This window comes from Bufo gargarizans, unplaced genomic scaffold (genome assembly GCF_014858855.1).
Source record: "Bufo gargarizans isolate SCDJY-AF-19 unplaced genomic scaffold, ASM1485885v1 original_scaffold_1640_pilon, whole genome shotgun sequence".
Classification (NCBI taxonomy): domain Eukaryota; kingdom Metazoa; phylum Chordata; class Amphibia; order Anura; family Bufonidae; genus Bufo; species Bufo gargarizans.
This window is the reverse complement of record NW_025334449.1, coordinates 97,006-121,337: the sequence shown is the minus strand read 5'-3', so window position 1 is coordinate 121,337 and position 24,332 is coordinate 97,006. Positions and strand designations below refer to the sequence as shown.

General features: G+C 46.3%; 1 protein-coding gene across 1 annotated transcript in view; it reads right to left on the bottom strand.

Moving 5' to 3' along the window:
* Window positions 1-24,332, bottom strand: part of LOC122923479 (calcium-activated chloride channel regulator 3A-1-like) — a 76,510-nt gene that overhangs the window by 47,298 nt on the left and 4,880 nt on the right. Inside the window, exon 4 of the mRNA XM_044274298.1 lies at window positions 23,893-24,007. Coding sequence (XP_044130233.1) covers window positions 23,893-24,007 — 115 coding nt within the window. The remainder of the gene's footprint in view (window positions 1-23,892; window positions 24,008-24,332) is intronic.

The following is a 24,332-nucleotide window of genomic DNA, read 5'->3' as shown; positions in this document are numbered from 1 at the left end:
TGAGGGCCTGCTGGTGAGCTGACCCTGTAAAACATTATATGCGAGGGCCTGCAGGTGATCTGGCCCTCTAAAAAATTAAATGTGAGGGCCTGCTGCTGACCTGACCCTCTAAAATATTATGGTTGAGGCCCTGCTGCTGAGCTGACCATTGAAAAAAATTATAGGAGAGTGCCTGCTGCTTAGCTGACCATTGAAAAAACTTACTGTGTTGAAAGGAGGCCAGATCGCCTGAATACTTCAGCTGGGAATAATGGAATAGGACTCCGGTTGGTTTTCGGAACTGAGGCCATAATTAAGAGGGACAGTCGGGAGCATCCCTATTGCGCCGCTACAGATGAAATTCTTGGACCGGCGCAAGACGAACCAAAGCGAAAGCATTTGCCAAGAATATTTTCATTAATCAAAAACAAAAGTCGGAGGGTCGAAGACAATCAGATACCATCCTAGTTCCAACCAAAAACGATGATGACCAGCGATCCGGCAGCGTTATTCCCATGACCCCCATGAAACCAAAGTCTTTGTGTCCCGGGAGGAGTATGGTTGCAAAGCTGACAAAGTACAGTGTATGTCACAGAAAAATATTTCAAGTGCACACGTTACACTGCAGATGTGGCCCTGGTAAGATTACTGTCAGAAGTGGACACCGTCTAGGGAAAAATTAAATTGTATGTCACAGATACATTTTTGAAGCGCACACGTTACACTGCAGATGTGGCCCTGGTAAGGTCACTGTCAGAAGCGGACACCATCTAAAGGAAAATTATATTGTTTGTGGTCCTGGCTACGGTTTTAAACAGAGTGGATAAAACCAGGTAAGGACAAGTGACCTAAACTATCAACTATCAATGGCTGAGGTGTGCCGGAAGCCATGGCCGTGTGCGAACTAAATAAGGGGCATGCCCTAATGGTAAGAGAAGAAGAGAAGGGAAGGGCGGGAGGGGTGAGAGTGCGGCGGCCACGAGAATGAGCGGGGCGGTGTGAAATAGGCCTCCTTTGCCCCTCCCACAAATGCAGGCTGAGCTTCAGCCTCATCTACTTGTGGTACTGGCTATGGTTGTAAACAGAGTGGATAAAACCAGGTTAGGACAAGTGACCTAAACTATCAACTATCAATGGCTGAGGTGTACCGGAAGCCATGGCCGTGTGCGAACTAAATAAGGGGCAAAAATCAATCGGGTAGGGAAAAACTTTATTGCTGGATTCAGAGGGCTAAACTAGTGAAGGCTTTGGCAATTTCAACCTGTGGATTTGGAACATAGTGCGTGTTAAACAGGATGATTTCCATCTGCCCATTTTTTGGATAACATGCGCTGGTATCCCATGACTTGACACTGCGGATGCTGCTCCTATGCGAAACAAATGTCCCGAAATGACCTTTGAATTAAAACCCAATCCGGAAGCCAAGATCCTGATGTGGCGAACGAACTGTGATGCTGTGAGATGCTTGGAATTGAAAGGAAGAAGAGGGCTGCCTAGCGTGGAGTTTTTTTATTGCGTGGAATAACTGTTCGAGCACAGCAACTGGGCACCAATCATTGAAGGTCTAGAAATAGAGAATTTTTACTGGCGGTCCAACCTGAATGGTTTTGGTGGAGTGAAGGAGTAGGGTGCAATGTGTCTGATGCCAGGCTAACTGATCTATGGTGGGGCCTGCGCGTCCAGGAGAGCTGGTAAATTCCCCGGGCCGCAAAAACCCATAAAAACTGAGGTACATGGCTGCTTTGATCACTATGCTTTTGTATGGCCCGAAAGGATCATTGTCTAGGGAGGTGGAAAAGGCCCTGAACTTTGCCCTGGTTACTGGCTTTCTGCTGGACTCTGGCTTATTGCTGTTCTTTTGAATTCCTCTCAGGGTGGATTTTATGGCTTGAAAAGAAAATATGGACTGACTGCCTGGATGATCTAACGTGAAAAAATGTTGCACCCCTGCCAAGTACAACTTTATGGTGTTAAAAGATAGCCGAAGTTCTGTGTGACAGAAAGCCAGGAATGCCATGATGTAAGTGGTTCTATCCAATTCCTCTTGTGGATGCCTGAGGGAAAATTGCCTAAAGGTTTCCCACCCTGTTTTATAATTCCTGGCTGTATTGAGGGACAAGGAACTATGGATTAGTGACTGTGCTGTTCTCAAGTGCTTGCTTAGTCCATTATCAGTGTCTCGAGGGTGGGTGGAGGGACCCCTGATGGATCTGCATCTGACATTGCCTGAAAGAAAACAGGGAAGTTGAAACGAGATAGGGCATCAGCAGCCGTGTTTGCTGAACCCTGTATGAATCTGCACGAGAAATGAAAATTCAACTGCAATGCAAGGCACACTAGTCTGCGGACAAAAGCCATAATTTGCGGAGAAGAGGAACGGCCTTTGTTGAGGATTTCTACCACTGCCTGATTATCTGTGACAAAGATGACTGGCTTGTTTCTCCAAAGCTCGCCCCAGACCTGTGCAGCTGCGACAATAGGATAGATTTCTAGATGTGGAGAGGATTTGATGGAACTCTGAACTGAAGAAATCTGAAGCGGCCAAGGACCTGCGAACCAGTGTTTGTTTTAAAAATGGCTGCAAAACCTTCTGAAGCTGCTGCGTCGGAAAAGACCGCGGGTGAATTGCGGTCCCAAGAAGGGACGAAGAGGGAGATGCCATTCCAGTTTGAAAGGAAATGGTGCCACATGTGTAAGTCAGCGGTTGCTGCAGGTGTCGAGATGGATCAAGGCATCCTGATCCGAGGCAGCAGGTAAAAGTTGCAGCAATCTGGAAATGAAAGCTCGGTCCTGAGGCATGATCTTTGAGGCGAAGTTTAACATTCCCAGAAGTGACTGAAGTTCGACTTTGGCGAGGGTCCTGGCCGTGACTGATTTCCTGATGGAATCTTGGATTTTTTTGAGCTTATCGTCAGGGAGTCTGGCTTCCATCTTACCAGTGTCCAAGATGATACCTAGGAAAGTTATGATTAAAGATGGGCCTTCAATTTTCGCCGGGGCAACCGGTACGTTCAATTTTGAAAATAAATCGAGGAGTACCTGGAGCTGATTAGGTGCTTGATCTGAGGCTTCGATCAGCAGGAAGTCATCCAGGTAGTGAATGACCCTGGAACACCTGCCATGATTGACCAGGACCCAGTGAAGGACTTGGGCGAATTGATCAAACAGCCAAGGGCTGCTTTTGGATCCGAATGTCAATCTATCAGAAAAATAATACAGTTCCCTCAATTTAATGCCATAAAACTTCCAAAATTGAGGTGAAACTGGAAGTAATTTGAAGGCATCTGCAATATCTGCCTTGGAAAGCCAAGCGACTGGTCCCAGCTGGAGAATCAACCGAATGGCTTCGTCCAAGGAAGAGTACTGCATGGAAAAGTCTTCCGAGGGAATTAAAGAATTTAAGCTGGGTGTGCTGGAAGCATGAGGAGCAGAGAGGTAAAAAATCAGCCTTTTTTTATTGAATTTTTTTTTGTAACCAAACCAATGGGGTTGACCCTCCAGATGTCAAAGGGGGAGACAGTGAATGGGCTTAGGAGAAAACCTTTGCTAATTTCGGACTGGATGAGAGAGTCAACTGACTCCGGATCTGCCAAAGCAGAACGGAGATTGGAGCCTTCCCATGTGGTCAGCGGGGAGGAAACCAGCCCTGTGTGGAAACCCTGCGAAAATCCAGACACCAAAAATTGCACAAAGTTGGTGTTGTGATGATGCTGGAGAAGGGAAGCTAGTAACTCGGTATTAACCCCGGCTAGTCATGAATTTTTGGTTTATCTTTGCGGATAAGAAGACTGGGGATGAGCCCTGAAACAAATCGAGCAAACGTGCAAGGCCTTGCATTTTGAAAAATAGCAGTCTGACCAATTGAAATTATTGCAGACCTGACTCCTACCCAGAAAGACTATGGGCCTACCCCACTTGTCAACATTCTGCCCTGAATTTGAGGACCCGGAAGGAATGGCAGGGACCCTACCTTGAACCAGAGATCCTGAATTGGGACACCAGTCAGAGGAATGCGAGAAGGATTGGCTAGGTATCTTGCTCTTCCCTACGGTGTCGTTGGGCAGAGCATAAAATGTCCCGGAAAAAGCTGAAAGCCAGCACAAATTCTGGAATGGAGAGTTTTTGGTGTAAGCGGGCATCTTTGGACTTGAGAACCACTTACAAGTCTCCACATGCGATGGTATTATTTTCATTGGAGTCGTGAGTGGAAATGAGGATAGAAGCCAGGTTTACGTCTTTACCTGCCAAAATATCCTTCCGGATGTTGTCCGGAACGAAGTGTGACGGGGCAATGGTAAAGGAGCTGGGAGCCCTACCTGGGGTTGGAGCACAAACGGTGGAGGGGCCTGGGACAGGAGAGGTAGGTAGATCCGGCATTGATGGCCTGGTCTCCACAGCCAGCAGCCTAGTCTGGATGTCGGAAACTGAACTAGAAAGACTGTTGATGGTTGAGTGAATCTGGGCCAGCGATGTCTGGATTGTGGACAGGGACACTTGTTCTTCTGCAGCTAAGGTAGGCTCAACAGCTAGAAGCCTGTACAAATCTGCTTTGCGAGCAGAGGCAGGATAGCGAATGCCTCTCCTATTTAATTCAGTCATTAGCTTTGGAATGGTCCACTGCCTGAAAGAAAGATTACTTCCATGGGCCGAACCAGGGGATTCCAGAATGGAGCGAGTCTCTGTGATATCGGAAGCGTGGGACATCGTGGCCAGCGAGCTGGCCTAGATAACCTGGACTTGGCGTATGATACCGTGGAACTGGAATGATCAGGATGGCCAGGGACCTAAGACTAATACCTGGAGGAAACCACTTAACCGAAACCCGAACCAGACAGACCTCTTGGATGACCCTGGAAAACATGGGGTGAGGCTTGAGAAATGCTGAAGACAACGTAGAACCCGACGCGGATCAGGGAGCTGGAAGCCCGAGGGCGTCCAGAAACGAACCATACCTGATGCATGAGAGGCAAGTAAGCGTTCATCTGGAGTCAGAAAATGAATTGACCTGATGCGTGTCAGGCAGGACAAGAACACATGTACCAGCTGCGTGGCCAGTGGCAAACTGCACCTGATGCGCGTCAGGGCAAAACGAACAGATAATGAAATAAACTGAATGAGCATATGACTGATGCAAATCAGACGACCCGATGGACCTGATGCGTGTCAGGCAAAAAAATTTAACATGTACCTGCCACGTGGCAGGCCAGTGACAAAAATGCGCCTGATGCGTGATGCGTGTCAGGCAACCCGATGGACCTGATGCGTGTCAGGCCAGATAAATGACAAGTACCTGCTGCGTGGCAGGCCCGTGATGAAAGCACCTGATGCGTGTCAGGAAAAATAAAATGAAAAGAAAAAGAAAACCTGCTGAGAAACAAGCATGTACCTGATGCGTGTCAGGCCGCTGAATGATCCTGATGCGTGTCAGGCAAAATAAAATAACATGAATCTGCTGCGTGGCAGACAAGTGACCGGATGGACCTGATGCGTGTCAGCAAAGAAACCTGGACCAGATGCATGTCAGGAAAGGAAACCACTTGTACCTGATGCGTGACTGGTCAGGTGACCACTTGAATCTGATGCGTGTCAGAACACAAAATATGTCTTTTTTGCTTTTTTTAAACAAGTAACGTGAATCTGATGCGTGTCAGGAAATTGACACAAAACATGTACCTGATGCGTACAGAAAAGACGTAATGCGTATGGCAAATCTGAGTCAGTGCTACTGGTGTAAGGTATGGATTTAGATGGAAATGCGAGATGATAGCGAGTGGGTGTGAATTGTGCGGACCCGGTAGCTTGTGAACAAACTCAGCTCAGGGGCAGGAGTTTCTGCTGGAGACGTAAGCAGTGGCTTGTGTCTGAACTGGCAGTAGAAATAAAGATTTTACCCCATGCAACCATCTCTGCCTTCTGAATTATGAGATGAGATATACTATGGCACCTCTTAATTAACATTTTTGTGATGGTGACCAGTATGTGTTGCTGATCTACCTAATGTGCCGGATGACCTGCCCGGCGTTGCCCAGTAGTGTTGATCACGAATATTCGAATTTCGAATTTTTATCGCGAATATCGGAACTTCGAAAATTCGCGAATATTTCGAATATAGTTATATATATTCGTAATTTCGAATATTCAAATTTTTTTTTTTCCTTTTTTTTTTTTATTCAATATTTTTTTTTTAAATCAGTACACATGATCCCTCCCTGCTTCTAGCTTGTGGGCCAATAAGAAAGCTGCAATATACTTGACTTTAGGAGTAGTAGTGTTTGCGAATTTTGCTCTATATTAGTTTTTTTCGAATATTCGCTATATTGCTATATATTCTTGTTTTAGAATATTACGAAGTTATAGCAATATAGCGAATATTCGAAGAAAAAAAACTAATATAGAGCAATTTAGCTAATATAGTGCTTTAATCTTCTTTGTCTAAAAGTTGTAATTTTTTTCTCATCTGAAGTTCAGATTGGAAAAAAATTACAACCAAATTAAAAAAAGATTATAGCACTATATTAGCTAAATTGCTCTATATTAGTTTTTTTTCTCGAATATTCACTATATTGCTATATATTCTTGTTTTAGAATATTACGAATATTCGAAAAAAAATAAGTTTTAGCAATATAGTGAATATTCAAAAAAAAATCGAATATAGTGCAATTTAGTTAATATAGTGCTATAATCTTCTTTGTCTAATAGTTGTAAGTTGAAAAATTCGCAATAAAAAAATCGAATTACGAAAATTCGAATTACGAAAATTTGCATATTACACAATCATTACAGTGCCGATTTTTCGAGTAAAAAAAAATAGTAGAATATAACGAATATTCGAATTTGCGAATATTCGACGAATATTCTACAAAATATTCGCGAAATATCGCAAATTCGAATATGACCCCTGCCGCTCATCACTATTGCCCAGGATACCAGTGCAGGGAGGCCGGCCAAATCTCGCGCGAGGACGTGCGTCGAGGGCTGAGCGAAGTTGGGGGCGCAAGAGGAACGGGCGCCGAGGCTCCCAGGACGGGGAGCAGCTCAAGGTGCTGTGTGCTTACCGGAGGTGTCACGGCTGAGGACGGGGAAAATCCTCAGCCGTGCGATGCCAGAAGATGTTAGGCTGCTCGGCCAGGAAGACAGGATTAGGGAGCAGGTCACCTCCTAACGCATCCCTAACCTGACCCTAACTCCTAGCTGCATGGGCCGACCTTTAAGGTAGGAGGACCCATGCTCCGGAACCTCGGATCCCTAACTCACCCTCTGTCCGGTCCCTGGGCTAGGAGTCAGGGTAAGACGACCTACTCCTCCTAGGCACGGAGGAGCAGGAGTCTCAATGGCCAAGCTGCTGGGAAAAGGGGAACACAAACAGACCTGCCACAGCCTTGCTGACTAAATCCCTGAGCACACAGGAATCCAGAACCATTAGCTGCACAAACCAACAAAGGAAGGTCCCAACAGAACATCACATGGACATCACACACAACAAGACAAAAACATAACGTGACAGGTAGAAAACACAGGAGGCTGCTCCAGCTAAGCATGGCTGAAGCAACCCTCAGACCTGTGCTAACAGTGAGGCTTTATAGGCCAAGAAGCCACACCCCACAGTCGGACACACCCAGTGACACACACACACACTGGGAAGGGAGTTAACCCTTCCAGAACCACAGAAGGGAAAACACAACTTATAGAGGAAGTGTCCAAACAACGAACACACTGTGGCTGTTGCCGCAGGCAACGACATGGGTGGCAACCGTGTCCTGGGAGTCAGCCTGAAGGCCGGGACACTGCCACCACATGTACACTAATAACCAAACGTTGCCACGGACAGCCACAGTGAGGGGAAGATGTAAGTGCACACCACACATAACACAGAGTGCACACAGACATACGAAAGTGCATCCAAACACGCACAGAGCTCCAAGGGAACCGCACACATACCTGTTGTCCGTGGCAACCGCACCTGAGGCCAACAACATTATGCCTCCAGCTGCGGTTGAAACAACAACCCAAACCGCGGGCAACTGTATGCGGCTCCCAAGGAGTCACGGCCATAAACATGGTCGTGACAGGAGGTGAGAGGACCGATGTTTGGAGCGACGGCAAGTTCGAAGCAGCAGTGAGTGGAGCAGCGGCGTGCGCACCTGACACGGAAGTAGAAGGGAAGTCATGTGAGAGCGCGGCGGCCACGAGAATGAGCGGGGCGGTGTGAAATAGGCCTCCTTCGCTCCTCCCACAAAATATCACATTGTGTGGCAGTATTTTTTATTTTTGAGGACTTTGTCCCAGTTATTTTACACCTATGGCCTCTCTTAGTTGGCTAAATTTTGCTATTTTGAAGTCTGTTATTTTTGTACCTCTCTGTATTAACGCTCGTTTGAAGGATAATTGGAAGGTTATTACTTTATGGTCACTATTTCCCAGGTGTCCCCCTAACTGCACATCTGTCAGGTCTATTGGTTAATACTAAGTCCATTATGGCCGTCCCTCTAGTCGGGTTCTAAACCAGTTGGGAAAGAAAATTGTTTTTGGTTATTGCCAAAAACCTGTTTCCTTTATGAGATATACAAGTTTCAGTTTCCCAGTCTATATCTGGGTAGTTGAAGTCCCCCATAATAACCACCTCATTATGATTTGCCGCCTCGTCTATCTCGTTTAGTAGTAGATTTTCTGTGGACTCTGGTATATTAGGTGGTTTATAATAAAGTCCTATTAGTAATTTATTATTGTTTTTGCCTCCATGTATTTCAGCCATGTCTCAGTTATTCCCACTATGTCATAGTCCTCCTCACACATCACTAATTCTAGTTCCCCAATTTTATTAGTCAGGCTTCTGGGATTAGTATACATACAATTAAGAGGTTTATGTATATTTTTTACCCTACACCTTTTCTTCTGAACTGTTCTAGTCCCTCTTTCCATTCCTCCCCCAGTCCCACTACCTTGCCATTAGTCTCTATCTGCACTATCTTTCCATCCTATAACGTAATTACCCTCCTCCCAGTCCCTAGTTTAAACACTCCTCCAACCTTCTAGCCATCTTTCCCCCCAACACAGCTGCCCCTTCCCCATTGAGGTGCAGCCCATCCCTACGATAGAGCCTGTAGGTGACAGAGAAGACGGCCCAGTTCTCCAGGAACCCAAACCCCTCCTTCCTACACCAGTTTTTGAGCCATTTGTTAACCTCCCTAATCTCCCGCTGCCTTTCTTGTGTGGCTCGTGGTACATGCAGTATTTTGGAAAACACTACCTTTGAGGTCCTTGCCTTAAGCTTTTGACTAGAGTTGAGCGAACACCTGGATGTTCGGGTTCGAGAAGTTCGGCCGAACATCCCGGAAATGTTCGGGTTCGGGATCCGAACCCGATCCGAACTTCGTCCCGAACCCGAACCCCATTGAAGTCAATGGGGACCCGAACTTTTCGGCACTAAAAAGGCTGTAAAACAGCCCAGGAAAGAGCTAGAGGGCTGCAAAAGGCAGCAACATGTAGGTAAATCCCCTGCAAACAAATGTGGATAGGGAAATGAATTAAAATAAAAATTAAATAAATAAAAATTAACCAAAATCAATTGGAGAGAGGTTCCATAGCAGAGAATCTGGCTTCCCGTCACCCACCACTGGAACAGTCCATTCTCAGATATTTAGGCCCCGGCACCCAGGCAGAGGAGAGAGGTCCCGTAACAGAGAATCTGTCTTCATGTCAGCAGAGAATTAGTCTGCATGTCATAGCAGAGAATGAGGCTTCACGTCAGCCACCACTGCAACAGTCCATTGGCATATATTTAGGCCCAGCACCCAGGCAGAGGAGGGAGGTCCCGTAACAGAGAATCTGTCTTCATGTCAGCAGAGAATTAGTCTGCATGTCATAGCAGAGAATGAGGCTTCACGTCAGCCACCACTGCAACAGTCCATTGGCATATATTTAGGCCCAGCACACACACAGGCAGAGGAGAGAGGTCCCGTAACAGAGAATCTGGCTTCATGTCAGCAGAGAATCAGTCTGCATGTCATAGCAGAGAATGAGGCTTCACGTCAGCCACCACTGCAACAGTCCATTGGCATATATTTAGGCCCAGCACACACACAGGCAGAGGAGAGAGGTCCCGTAACAGAGAATCTGGCTTCATGTCAGCAGAGAATCAGTCTGCATGTCATAGCAGAGAATGAGGCTTCACGTCAGCCACCACTGCAACAGTCCATTGGCATATATTTAGGCCCAGCACCCAGGCAGAGGAGGGAGGTCCCGTAACAGAGAATCTGTCTTCATGTCAGCAGAGAATTAGTCTGCATGTCATAGCAGAGAATGAGGCTTCACGTCAGCCACCACTGCAACAGTCCATTGGCATATATTTAGGCCCAGCACACACACAGGCAGAGGAGAGAGGTCCCGTAACAGAGAATCTGGCTTCATGTCAGCAGAGAATCAGTCTGCATGTCATAGCAGAGAATGAGGCTTCACGTCACCCACCACTGCAACAGTCCATTGGCATATATTTAGGCCTAGCACACAGGCAGAGCAGAGAGGTCCCGTAACAGACAATCTGGCTTCATGTCAGCAGAGAATCAGTCTGCATGTCATAGCAGAGAATGAGGCTTCACGTCACCCACCACTGCAACAGTCCATTGGCATATATTTAGGCCTAGCACACAGGCAGAGCAGAGAGGTCCCGTAACAGACAATCTGGCTTCATGACAGCAGAGAATTAGTCTGCATGTCATAGCAGAGAATGAGGCTTCACGTCAGCCACCACTGCAACAGTCCATTGGCATATATTTAGGCCCAGCACCCAGGCAGAGGAGAGAGGTCCCGTAACAGACAATCTGGCTTCATGTCAGCAGAGAATTAGTCTGCATGTCATAGCAGAGAATCAGGCTTCACGTCAGCCACCACTGCAACAGTCCATTGTCATAAATTTAGGCCCAGCACCCAGGCAGAGGAGAGAGGTCCCGTAACAGACAATCTGGCTTCATGTCAGCAGAGAATTAGTCTGCATGTCATAGCAGAGAATGAGGCTTCACGTCAGCCACCACTGCAACAGTCCATTGGCATATATTTAGGCCTAGCACACAGGCAGAGCAGAGAGGTCCCGTAACAGACAATCTGGCTTCATGACAGCAGAGAATCAGTCTGCATGTCATAGCAGAGAATCAGGCTTCACGTCAGCCACCACTGCAACAGTCCATTGTCATAAATTTAGGCCCAGCACCCAGGCAGAGGAGAGAGGTCCCGTAACAGAGAATCTGGCTTCATGTCAGCAGAGAATCAGTCTTCATATCATAGCAGAGAATCAGGCTTCACGTCACCCACCACTGTAAGAGTCAATTTTCATAAATTTAGGCCCAGAACCCAGGCAGAGGAGAAAGGTCCCGTAACAGACAATCTGGCTTCATGTCAGCAGAGAATCAGTCTTCATATCATAGCAGAGAATCAGGCTTCACGTCACCCACCACTGCAACAGTCAATTTTCATAAATTTAGGCCCAGAACCCAGGCAGAGGAGAAAGGTCCCGTAACAGACAATCTGGCTTCATGTCAGCAGAGAATCAGTCTTCATATCATAGCAGAGAATCAGGCTTCACGTCACCCACCACTGCAACAGTCAATTGTCATAAATTTAGGCCCAGCACCCAGGCAGAGGAGAGAGCTCCCGTAACAGAGGATCTGGCTTCATGTCAGCAGAGAATCAGTCTGCATGTCATAGCAGAGAATGAGGCTTCACGTCACCCACCACTGCAACAGTCCATTGGCATATATTTAGGCCTAGCACACAGGCAGAGGAGAGGTTCATTCAACTTTGGGTAGCCTCGCAATATAATGGTAAAATGAAAATAAAAATAGGATTGAATGAGGAAGTGCCCTGGAGTCCAATAATATATGGTTATGGGGAGGTAGTTAATGTCTAATCTGGACAAGGGACGGACAGGTCCTGTGGGATCCATGCCTGGTTCATTTTTATGAACGTCAGCTTGTCCACATTGGCTGTAGACAGGCGGCTGCGTTTGTCTGTAATGACGCCCCCTGCCGTGCTGAATACACGTTCAGACAAAACGCTGGCTGCCGGGCAGGCCAGCACCTCCAAGGCATAAAAGGCTAGCTCTGGCCACGTGGACAATTTAGAGACCCAGAAGTTGAATGGGGCCGAACCATCAGTCAGTACGTGGAGGGGTGTGCACACGTACTGTTCCACCATGTTAGTGAAATGTTGCCTCCTGCTAACACGTTGCGTATCAGGTGGTGGTGCAGTTAGCTGTGGCGTGTTGACAAAAGTTTTCCACATCTCTGCCATGCTAACCCTGCCCTCAGAGGAGCTGGCCGTGACACAGCTGCCTTGGCGACCTCTTGCTCCTCCTCTGCCTTGGCCTTGGGCTTCCACTTGTTCCCCTGTGACATTTGGGAATGCTCTCAGTAGCGTGTCTACCAACGTGCGCTTGTACTCGCGCATCTTCCTATCACGCTCCAGTGCAGGAAGTAAGGTGGGCACATTGTCTTTGTAGCGTGGATCCAGCAGGGTGGCAACCCAGTAGTCCGCACAGGTTAAAATGTGGGCAACTCTGCTGTCGTTGCGCAGGCACTGCAGCATGTAGTCGCTCATGTGTGCCAGGCTGCCCAGGGATAAGGACAAGCTGTCCTCTGTGGGAGGCGTATCGTCATCGTCCTGCCTTTCCCCCCAGCCACGCACCAGTGATGGACCCGAGCTGCGTTGGGTGCCACCCCGCTGTGACCATGCTTCATCCTCATCCTCCTCCACCTCCTCCTCATCCTCGTCCTCCTCGTCCTCCAGTAGTGGGCCCTGGCTGGCCACATTTGTACCTGGCCTCTGCTGTTGCCAAAAACCTCCCTCTGAGTCACTTCGAAGAGACTGGCCTGAAAGTGCTAAAAATGACCCCTCTTCCTCCTCCTCCTCCTCCTCCTCCTGGGCCACCTCCTCTTCCATCATCGCCCTAAGTGTTTTCTCAAGGAGACATAGAAGTGGTATTGTAACGCTGATAACGGTGTCATCGCCACTGGCCATGTTGGTGGAGTACTCGAAACAGCGCAACAGGGCACACAGGTCTCGCATGGAGGCCCAGTCATTGGTGGTGAAGTGGTGCTGTTCTGTAGTGCGACTGACCCGTGCGTGCTGCAGCTGAAACTCCACTATGGCCTGCTGCTGCTCGCACAGTCTGTCCAGCATGTGCAAGGTGGAGTTCCACCTGGTGGGCACGTCGCATATGAGGCGGTGAGCGGGAAGGCCGAAGTTACGCTGTAGCGCAGACAGGCGAGCAGCAGCAGGATGTGAACGCCGGAAGCGCGAACAGACGGCCCGCACTTTATGCAGCAGCTCTGACATGTCGGGGTAGTTGTGAATGAACTTCTGCACCACCAAATTCAGCACATGCGCCAAGCAAGGGATGTGCGTCAAATTGGCTAGTCCCAGAGCTGCAACGAGATTTCGCCCATTATCACACACCACCAGGCCGGGCTTGAGGCTCACCGGCAGCAACCACTCGTCGGTCTGTTGTTCTATACCCCGCCACAACTCCTGTGCGGTGTGGGGCCTGTCCCCCAAACATATGAGTTTCAGAATGGCCTGCTGACGTTTACCCCGGGCTGTGCTGAAGTTGGTGGTGAAGGTGTGTGGCTGACTGGATGAGCAGGTGGAAGAAGAGGAGGAGGAAGCCGAGAAGGAGGAGGTGGCAACAGGAGGCAAAGAATGTTGCCCTGCGATCCTTGGCGGCGGAAGGACGTGCGCCAAACAGCTCTCCGCCTGGGGCCCAGCTGCCACTACATTTACCCAGTGTGCAGTTAGGGAGATATAGCGTCCCTGGCCGTGCTTACTGGTCCACGTATCTGTGGTTAGGTGGACCTTGCTACAGATGGCGTTGCGCAGTGCACACTTGATTTTATCGGATACTTGGTTGTGCAGGGAAGGCACGGCTCTCTTGGAGAAGTAGTGCCGGCTGGGAACAACATACTGTGGGACAGCAAGCGACATGAGCTGTTTGAAGCTGTCTGTGTCCACCAGCCTAAATGACAGCATTTCATAGGCCAGTAGTTTAGAAATGCTGGCATTCAGGGCCAGGGATCGAGGGTGGCTAGGTGGGAATTTACGCTTTCTATCAAATGTTTGTGAGATGGAGAGCTGAACGCTGGCGTGTGACATGGTTGAGACGCTTGGTGACGGAGGTGGTGGTGGTGGTGTTGGTGGTACATCCCCTGTTTGCTGGGCGGCAGGTGCCAACGTTCCTCCAGAGGCGGAGGAAGAGGCCGAGGCGGCAGCAGCAGAATAGGCCGAGGCGGCAGCAGCAGAAGAGGTAGCAGGGGGAGCCTGAGTGACTTCCTTGGTTTTAAGGTGTTTACTCCACTGCAGTTCATGCTTTGCATGCAGGTGCCTGGTCATGCAGGTTGTGCTCAGGTTCAGAACGTTAATGCCTCGCTTCAGGCTCTGATGGCACAGCGTGCAAACCACTCGGGTCTTGTCGTCAGCACATTGTTTGAAGAAGTGCCATGCCAGGGAACTCCTTGAAGCTGCCTTTGGGGTGCTCGGTCCCAGATGGCGGCGGTCAGTAGCAGGCGGAGTCTCTTGGCGGCGGGTGTTCTGCTTTTGCCCACTGCTCCCTCTTTTGCTACGCTGTTGGCTCGGTCTCACCACTGCCTCTTCCTCCGAACTGTGAAAGTCAGTGGCACGACCTTCATTCCATGTGGGGTCTAGGACCTCATCGTCCCCTGCATCGTCTTCCACCCAGTCTTGATCCCTGACCTCCTGTTCAGTCTGCACACTGCAGAAAGACGCAGCAGTTGGCACCTGTGTTTCGTCATCATCAGAGACATGCTGAGGTGGTATTCCCATGTCCTCATCATCAGGAAACATAAGTGGTTGTGCGTCAGTGCATTCTATGTCTTTCACCGCTGGGGAAGGGCTAGGTGGATGCCCTTGGGAAACCCTGCCAGCGGAGTCTTCAAACAGCATAAGAGACTGCTGCATAACTTGAGGCTGAGACAGTTTCCCTGGTATGCATGGGGGTGATGTGACAGACTGATGGGGTTGGTTTTCAGGCGCCATCTGTGCGCTTTCTGCAGAAGACTGGGTGGGAGATAATGTGAACGTGCTGGATCCACTGTCGGCCACCCAATTGACTAATGCCTGTACCTGCTCAGGCCTTACCATCCTTAGAACGGCATTGGGCCCCACCATATATCGCTGTAAATTCTGGCGGCTACTGGGACCTGAGGTAGTTGGTACACTAGGACGTGTGGATGTGGCAGAACGGCCACGTCCTCTCCCAGCACCAGAGGGTCCACTAACACCACCACGACCATGTCCACGTCCGCGTCCCTTACTAGATGTTTTTCTCATTGTTATGGTTCACCACAACAACAAATATATTATTTGGCCCAATGTATTGTATTCAAATTCAGCGGGATATAAATTTGAGGCCTAGTATTTAGGCGCTGGGTGACCGGTATGGATTTAGTGACAGAATTAGACTTGGAAATGCACAGAAGCGTGTGTGTGTGAAGTTATTCTGAATGACCCTATGTGCACCTTCAATATTATATACCCTTTTAGGGATAGATTTCAAATAGCTCTGATATAGCAGAAACCACTAAATTATGAAATTGCTAAATTGGGAATTGTACTTCAACCCAGAACAAAAAATGTGCTTTGACGGACACTAAATATCTTGCCCAGCAACAACAGTACACCGGTGGGTAACGAGAGATTTAGAGGGAATTAAATTTGAGGCCTAGTATTTAGGCGCTGGGTCACCGGTATGGATTTAGTGACAGAATTAGACTTGGAAATACACAGTAGCGGGTGTGTGTGAAGTTATTCTGAATGACCCTATGTGCACCTTCAATATTATATACCCTTTTAGGGATAGATTTCAAATAGCTCTGATATAGCAGAAACCACTAAATTATGAAATTGCTAAATTGGGAATTGTACTTCAACCCAGAACAAAAAATGTGCTTTGACGGACACTAAATATCTTGCCCAGCAACAACAGTACAGCGGTGGGTAACGAGAGATTTAGAGGGAATTAAATTTGAGGCCTAGTATTTAGGCGCTGGGTCACCGGTATGGATTTAGTGACAGAATTAGACTTGGAAATGCACAGAAGCGTGTGTGTGAAGTTATTCTGAATGACCCTATGTGCATCTTCAATATTATATACCCTTTTTGGGATAGATTTCAAATAGCTCTGATATAGCAGGAACCACTAAATTATGAAATTGCTAAATTGGGAATTGTACTTCAACCCAGAACAAAAAATGTGCTTTGACGGGCACTAAATAACTTTCCCAGCTACAACAGGACAACGGTAACGAGAGATTTAGAGGGATTTAAATTTGAGGCCTAGTATTTAGGCGCTGGGTGACAGGTATGGGTTTAGTGACAGAATTAGACTTGGAAATACACAGTAGCGGGTGTGTGTGAAGTTATTCTGAATGACCCTATGTGCACCTTCAATATTATATACCCTTTTAGGGATAGATTTCAAATAGCTCTGATATAGCAGAAACCACTAAATTATGAAATTGCTAAATTGGGAATTGTACTTCAACCCAGAACAAAAAATGTGCTTTGACGGACACTAAATATCTTGCCCAGCAACAACAGTACACCGGTGGGTAACGAGAGATTTAGAGGGAATTAAATTTGAGGCCTAGTATTTAGGCGCTGGGTCACCGGTATGGATTTAGTGACAGAATTAGACTTGGAAATACACAGTAGCGGGTGTGTGTGAAGTTATTCTGAATGACCCTATGTGCACCTTCAATATTATATACCCTTTTAGGGATAGATTTCAAATAGCTCTGATATAGCAGAAACCACTAAATTATGAAATTGCTAAATTGGGAATTGTACTTCAACCCAGAACAAAAAATGTGCTTTGACGGACACTAAATATCTTGCCCAGCAACAACAGTACAGCGGTGGGTAACGAGAGATTTAGAGGGAATTAAATTTGAGGCCTAGTATTTAGGCGCTGGGTCACCGGTATGGATTTAGTGACAGAATTAGACTTGGAAATGCACAGAAGCGTGTGTGTGAAGTTATTCTGAATGACCCTATGTGCACCTTCAATATTATATACCCTTTTTGGGATAGATTTCAAATAGCTCTGATATAGCAGGAACCACTAAATTATGAAATTGCTAAATTGGGAATTGTACTTCAACCCAGAACAAAAAATGTGCTTTGACGGGCACTAAATAACTTTCCCAGCTACAACAGGACAACGGTAACGAGAGATTTAGAGGGATTTAAATTTGAGGCCTAGTATTTAGGCGCTGGGTGACAGGTATGGGTTTAGTGACAGAATTAGACTTGGAAATACACAGTAGCGGGTGTGTGTGAAGTTATTCTGAATGACCCTATGTGCACCTTCAATATTATATACCCTTTTAGGGATAGATTTCAAATAGCTCTGATATAGCAGAAACCACTAAATTATGAAATTGCTAAATTGGGAATTGTACTTCAACCCAGAACAAAAAATGTGCTTTGACGGACACTAAATATCTTGCCCAGCAACAACAGTACAGCGGTGGGTAACGAGAGATTTAGAGGGAATTAAATTTGAGGCCTAGTATTTAGGCGCTGGGTCACCGGTATGGATTTAGTGACAGAATTAGACTTGGAAATACACAGTAGCGGGTGTGTGTGAAGTTATTCTGAATGACCCTATGTGCACCTTCAATATTATATACCCTTTTTGGGATAGATTTCAAATAGCTCTGATATAGCAGGAACCACTAAATTATGAAATTGCTAAATTGGGAATTGTACTTCAACCCAGAACAAAAAATGTGCTTTGACGGGCACTAAATAACTTTCCCAGCTACAACAGGACAACGGTAACGAGAGATTTAGAGGGATTTAAATTTGAGGCCTAGTATTTAGGCGCTGGGTGACAGGTATGGGTTTAGTGACAGAATTAGACTTGGAAATACACAGTAGCGGGTGTGTGTGAAGTTATTCTGAATGACCCTATGTGCACCTTCAATATTATATACCCTTTTTGGGATAGATTTCAAATAGCTCTGATATAGCAGAAACCACTAAATTATGAAATTGCTAAATTGGGAATTGTACTTCAACCCAGAACAAAAAATGTGCTTTGACGGACACTAAATATCTTGCCCAGCAACAACAGTACAGCGGTGGGTAACGAGAGATTTAGAGGGAATTAAATTTGAGGCCTAGTATTTAGGCGCTGGGTCACCGGTATGGATTTAGTGACAGAATTAGACTTGGAAATACACAGTAGCGGGTGTGTGTGAAGTTACTCTGAATGACCCTATGTGCACCTTCAATATTATATACCCTTTTTGGGATAGATTTCAAAGAGCTCTGATATAGCAGGAACCACTAAATTATGAAATTGCTAAATTGAGAATTGTATTTCAACCCAGAACAAGAAATGTGCTTGAACGGACACTAAATAACTCGCCCAGCTACAGCACTAGGGACAGATTTAGCTGGATATAAATTTGAGGCCTAGTATTTAGGCGCTGGGTGACAGGTATGGGTTTAGTGACAGAATTAGACTTGGAAATACACAGTAGCGGGTGTGTGTGAAGTTATTCTGAATGACCCTATGTGCACCTTCAATATTATATACCCTTTTAGGGATAGATTTCAAATAGCTCTGATATAGCAGAAACCACTAAATTATGAAATTGCTAAATTGGGAATTGTACTTCAACCCAGAACAAAAAATGTGCTTTGACGGACACTAAATATCTTGCCCAGCAACAACAGTACAGCGGTGGGTAACGAGAGATTTAGAGGGAATTAAATTTGAGGCCTAGTATTTAGGCGCTGGGTCACCGGTATGGATTTAGTGACAGAATTAGACTTGGAAATACACAGTAGCGGGTGTGTGTGAAGTTATTCTGAATGACCCTATGTGCACCTTCAATATTATATACCCTTTTTGGGATAGATTTCAAATAGCTCTGATATAGCAGGAACCACTAAATTATGAAATTGCTAAATTGGGAATTGTACTTCAACCCAGAACAAAAAATGTGCTTTGACGGGCACTAAATAACTTTCCCAGCTACAACAGGACAACGGTAACGAGAGATTTAGAGGGATTTAAATTTGAGGCCTAGTATTTAGGCGCTGGGTGACAGGTATGGGTTTAGTGACAGAATTAGACTTGGAAATACACAGTAGCGGGTGTGTGTGAAGTTATTCTGAATGACCCTATGTGCACCTTCAATATTATATACCCTTTTTGGGATAGATTTCAAATAGCTCTGATATAGCAGAAACCACTAAATTATGAAATTGCTAAATTGGGAATTGTACTTCAACCCAGAACAAAAAATGTGCTTTGACGGACACTAAATATCTTGCCCAGCAACAACAGTACAGCGGTGGGTAACGAGAGATTTAGAGGGAATTAAATTTGAGGCCTAGTATTTAGGCGCTGGGTCACCGGTATGGATTTAGTGACAGAATTAGACTTGGAAATACACAGTAGCGGGTGTGTGTGAAGTTACTCTGAATGACCCTATGTGCACCTTCAATATTATATACCCTTTTTGGGATAGATTTCAAAGAGCTCTGATATAGCAGGAACCACTAAATTATGAAATTGCTAAATTGGGAATTGTATTTCAACCCAGAACAAGAAATGTGCTTGAACGGACACTAAATAACTCGCCCAGCTACAGCACTAGGGACAGATTTAGCTGGATATAAATTTGAGGCCTAGTATTTAGGCGCTGGGTGACCGGTATGGATTTAGTGACAGAATTAGACTGGGATATGGCCAAAAAATGAACAGACTATTGCTGGTTAAATGCACTTGGTGTGACAGCTTCACCCTGATGTAGGCTTTAGCCAAAAAACAACCACACCATTGAGGGTTAAATGCACTTGGTGACAGGCGCAGCTTGCCCCTGATTTTGTATATGGCCAAAAAATGAACAGACTATTGCTGGTTAAATGCACTTGGTGTGACAGCTTCACCCTGATGTAGGCTTTAGCCAAAAAACAACCACACCATTGAGGGTTAAATGCACTTGGTGACAGGCGCAGCTTGCCCCTGATTTTGTATATGGCCAAAAAATGAACAGACTATTGCTGGTTAAATGCACTTGGTGTGACAGCTTCACCCTGATGTAGGCTTTAGCCAAAAAACAACCACACCATTGAGGGTTAAATGCACTTGGTGACAGGCGCAGCTTGCCCCTGATTTTGTATATGGCCAAAAAATGAACAGACTATTGCTGGTTAAATGCACTTGGTGTGACAGCTTCACCCTGATGTAGGCTTTAGCCAAAAAACAACCACACCATTGAGGGTTAAATGCACTTGGTGACAGGCGCAGCTTGCCCCTGATTTTGTATATGGCCAAAAAATGAACAGACTATTGCTGGTTAAATGCACTTGGTGTGACAGCTTCACCCTGATGTAGGCTTTAGCCAAAAAACAACCACACCATTGAGGGTTAAATGCACTTGGTCGCAGCTTGTGCTGGCGCACCACAAGACACAAAATGGCCGCCGATCACCCCAGAAAAATGAGACTGACAAACGGTCTGTGCAGCCTAAAAACAGTGAGCAATTGAGGATCAGCAGCTCAATGATCCACAGCTGCAGATCGATCAGTTAATCAAGTCCTTTGGAGGAGTTAATCTGCCTAATCTCGCCCTACTGTCGCAGCCGCAACCTCTCCCTACGCTAATCAGAGCAGAGTGACGGGCGGCGCTATGTGACTCCAGCTTAAATAGAGGCTGGGTCACATGGTGCTCTGGCCAATCACAGCCATGCCAATAGTAGGCATGGCTGTGATGGCCTCTTGGGGCAAGTAGTATGACGCTTGTTGATTGGCTGCTTTGCAGCCTTTCAAAAAGCGCCAAGAAAGCGTCACAAAAGCGCGAAGAAAGCGACGAACACCGAACCCGAACCCGGACTTTTACGAAAATGTCCGGGTTCGGGTCCGTGTCACGGACACCCCAAAATTCGGTACGAACCCGAACTATACAGTTCGAGTTCGCTCATCCCTACTTTTGACCTAAATCCCTAAAATCATTTTTAAGGACTCTCCAACACAGATAAATTTAGATAAAAATAGAAGCGCACACGTTACAGATCAAATGTGACCCTGGTAAGGTCACTGTCAGAAGCGGACACCGTCTACGGAAAAATTTAATTGGATGTCACAGATAAACTTTTGAAGCACACACATTACACTGCAGATGTGGCCCTGGTAGTCAATCAGAAGCGGACACCGTCTAGGAAAAAATTTAATTGTATGCCACAGACATTTTTTTTAAGCGCACACGTTACACAGCAGATGTCGCCCTGGTAAGGTCACTGTGAGAAGTTGACACCGTCATAATTGTATGTCAGGTAAATGTTTGAAGCGCATACGTTACACAGTAGATGTGGCCCTGGTAAGGTCACTGCCAGAAGAGGACACCGTCTAGGAAAAAATTAAATTGTATGTCTAAGAAAAAATATTTAACCGCACACGTTACACTGCAGATGTGGCCCTTGTAAGGTCACTCAGAAGCGGACACCGTCTAGGGAAAAATAAAATTGTATGTCATAGAATTTTTTTTGAAGCGCACACATTACACAGCAGATATGGCCCTGGTAAGGTCACTGTCAGAAGCGGACACCGTCTACGGAAAAATTAAATTGTATATTCACAGATCAATTTTAGAAGTGCACACGTTACACAGCAGATGTGGCCCTGGTAAGGTCACTGTCAGAAGCTAACACCATCTAGGGAAAAATTTAATTGTATGTCACAGATAAATTTTTGAAGCGCACACGTTACACTGCAGCTGTGGCCCCGGTAAGGTCACTCAGAAGCGTACACCGTGTAGGGAAAAATGTAATTGTATGTCACGGATAAATTCTAGAAGCGCACTTGTTACACAGCAGATGTGGCCCTGGTAAGGTCACTTTCAGAAGTGGACACCGTCTATGGAAAAAATTAATTATATGTCACAGATAAATTTTTGAAGCGCACACATCACACTGCAGATGTGGCCCTGGTAAGGTCACTGTCAGAAGCGGACACCGTCTAGGGAAAAATGTAATTGTACGTCACAGATACATTTTTGAAGCGCACACATCACACTGCAGATGGGGCCCTGGTAAGGTCACTGTCAGAAGTTGACACCGTCATAATTGTATGTCAGGTAAATTTTTGAAGCGCATACGTTACACAGTAGATGTGGCCCTGGTAGGGTCACTGCCAGAAGAGGACACCGTCTAGGAAAAAATGTAATTGTATGTCTAAGAAAAAATATTTAACCGCACACGTTACACTGCAGATGTGGCCCTTGTAAGGTCACTCAGAAGCGGACACCGTCTAGGGAAAAATTAATTTGTATGTCACAGATACATTTTAGAAGCGCACATGTTACACAGCAGATGTGACCCTGGTAAGGTCATTGTCAGAAGCTAACACCGTCTACGGAAAAATTTAATTGAATGTCAGATACATTTTTAAAGCGTACACGTTACACAGCAGATGTGGCACCGGTTAGGTCACTGTCAGAAGAGGACACCATCTAGGAAAAAATGTAATTGTATGTCTCAGAATTCTTTTTTTACCGCACACGTTACACTGCAGATGTGGCCCTGGTAAGGTCACTTAGAACCTTATGAGATACCAAGGGCGCATGTTTTCAGTCATGTGCCCAGCCCCTAATCTATAGGCTGCACCCTAAAACAGATCCTTAATCATAAAAAAAATACCACTTTGTGTGCACTATGCATACATGTACCCCTGTATCTTCATAGTTACATACTGTTACAAAGTCTATGTAGCATCTGACCTTGCACGTGTTGTTCTTGTCCCTCTGCCTCCTTTTCTAGTGCAGTGATGGCCAGTTCGCAGTGTTCGCTGACGAACACATGCGATCTTCCATCTTTATTCCCAAGCCCGGCGATGCAGAGGTAAGTCCTTACCTGTGCCTGCGCCGCGAGCCGCTCTGAAACACATGCGGTCACCGGGAGCAGGCAGTTCCGAGAACAGCACTGCTCCCGGTGACCGCATGTGTTTCAGAGCGGCTCACGGAGCAGGCACAGGTAAGGACTTACCTCTGCATCGCCGGGCTTGGGAATAAAGATGGCAGATGGCATGTGTTCGTCGGCGAACACTGCGAACTGGCCATCGCTATTCTAGTGTCTGTAGGGTGCAGGGTAGGACTGGCCCACCATAGTGCCAGAGGATCCGCCGGTGGGCCCAGGCTCTGACAATAATAGACCCCTAATAAAATAGTACCTTTAGGGTCCTATAGACTCAGAGGGTGGGCCCTCAGAATCATTTCCTTTGGTAGGCCCAAGGTACTTCTGTCCGATGCTGGTAGGGTGGTATGAAGAATGTACAGAGGGAGTGGAGGTACACGTTGCTTATACTCTACCCAAGTGCTGTATACACATAGTATAGAATATCAATTATGTCTTACTATTCACCCCTTTCACACAAGTGAGAATTCCACGCAGGTGTTATGAATGATGCAAACGCATTGCGCCTGCACGGAATCCGGACCCATTTATTTAAATGGGTCTGTGTACATGAGCGTTGTTTTTCACTTTTGTGTTGCGTGAAAATCGCAGCATGTTCTATATGCTGAGACTTTCACACAACGCTGGCCCTATAGAAGTGAATGGGGCTGCGTGAAAATTGCATTGCATCCGCAAGCAAGTGCGGATAAGATGCGATTTTCACGGATGGTTGCTAAGAGATGTTTGTAAACACGCGCGTGCAAAACTCAGTAAATCACATTAAACCCCCGCGATAAAAACTGAACAACTGAACGCGATCGTAAACAAAACTGAATGGCAATGTTTGCGAAATCGCGTTTTCACTGAACGCATCCGTAACGCATCTGGACATAATCCGGACACGCTCGTCTGCAAGGGACCTTAGGAGGAAAGTAAAATTACCTTGTCGCTTGTAAGGACTTATTGCCTGAAGATGAGAAGTAGAAAGGTGTCTTTAGATTGTACTCATCATAAACACCCCATCGGAGGTGAGCCCATTCATGAAGAAGCACTTTCCCTACGTTTATAACAATAATTGTGTTACCATCACTGTGATCAGATGAAAATAAATAGAAATAATTGTATCACTTCTAATGCAAAAATTAAATACATGTTGCAAATGAGCGCTGTATATACAAATCTTGTAACCAGGCAGCTACAGGAGAAAGAAGCATTTTTCACGTAGATGTTACATTTTACACCGCCAGAGGTCTGACTGTTATGAAAGTGTTCCTACTCCTAAGATGAGTTTTACGTTAGGGTTGCATGGTAAAATCACATTACTACAATGCAACCTTATTGTTTCCCCATAGAAAATAAGGTCATAGGCAGCCCTGCATCGG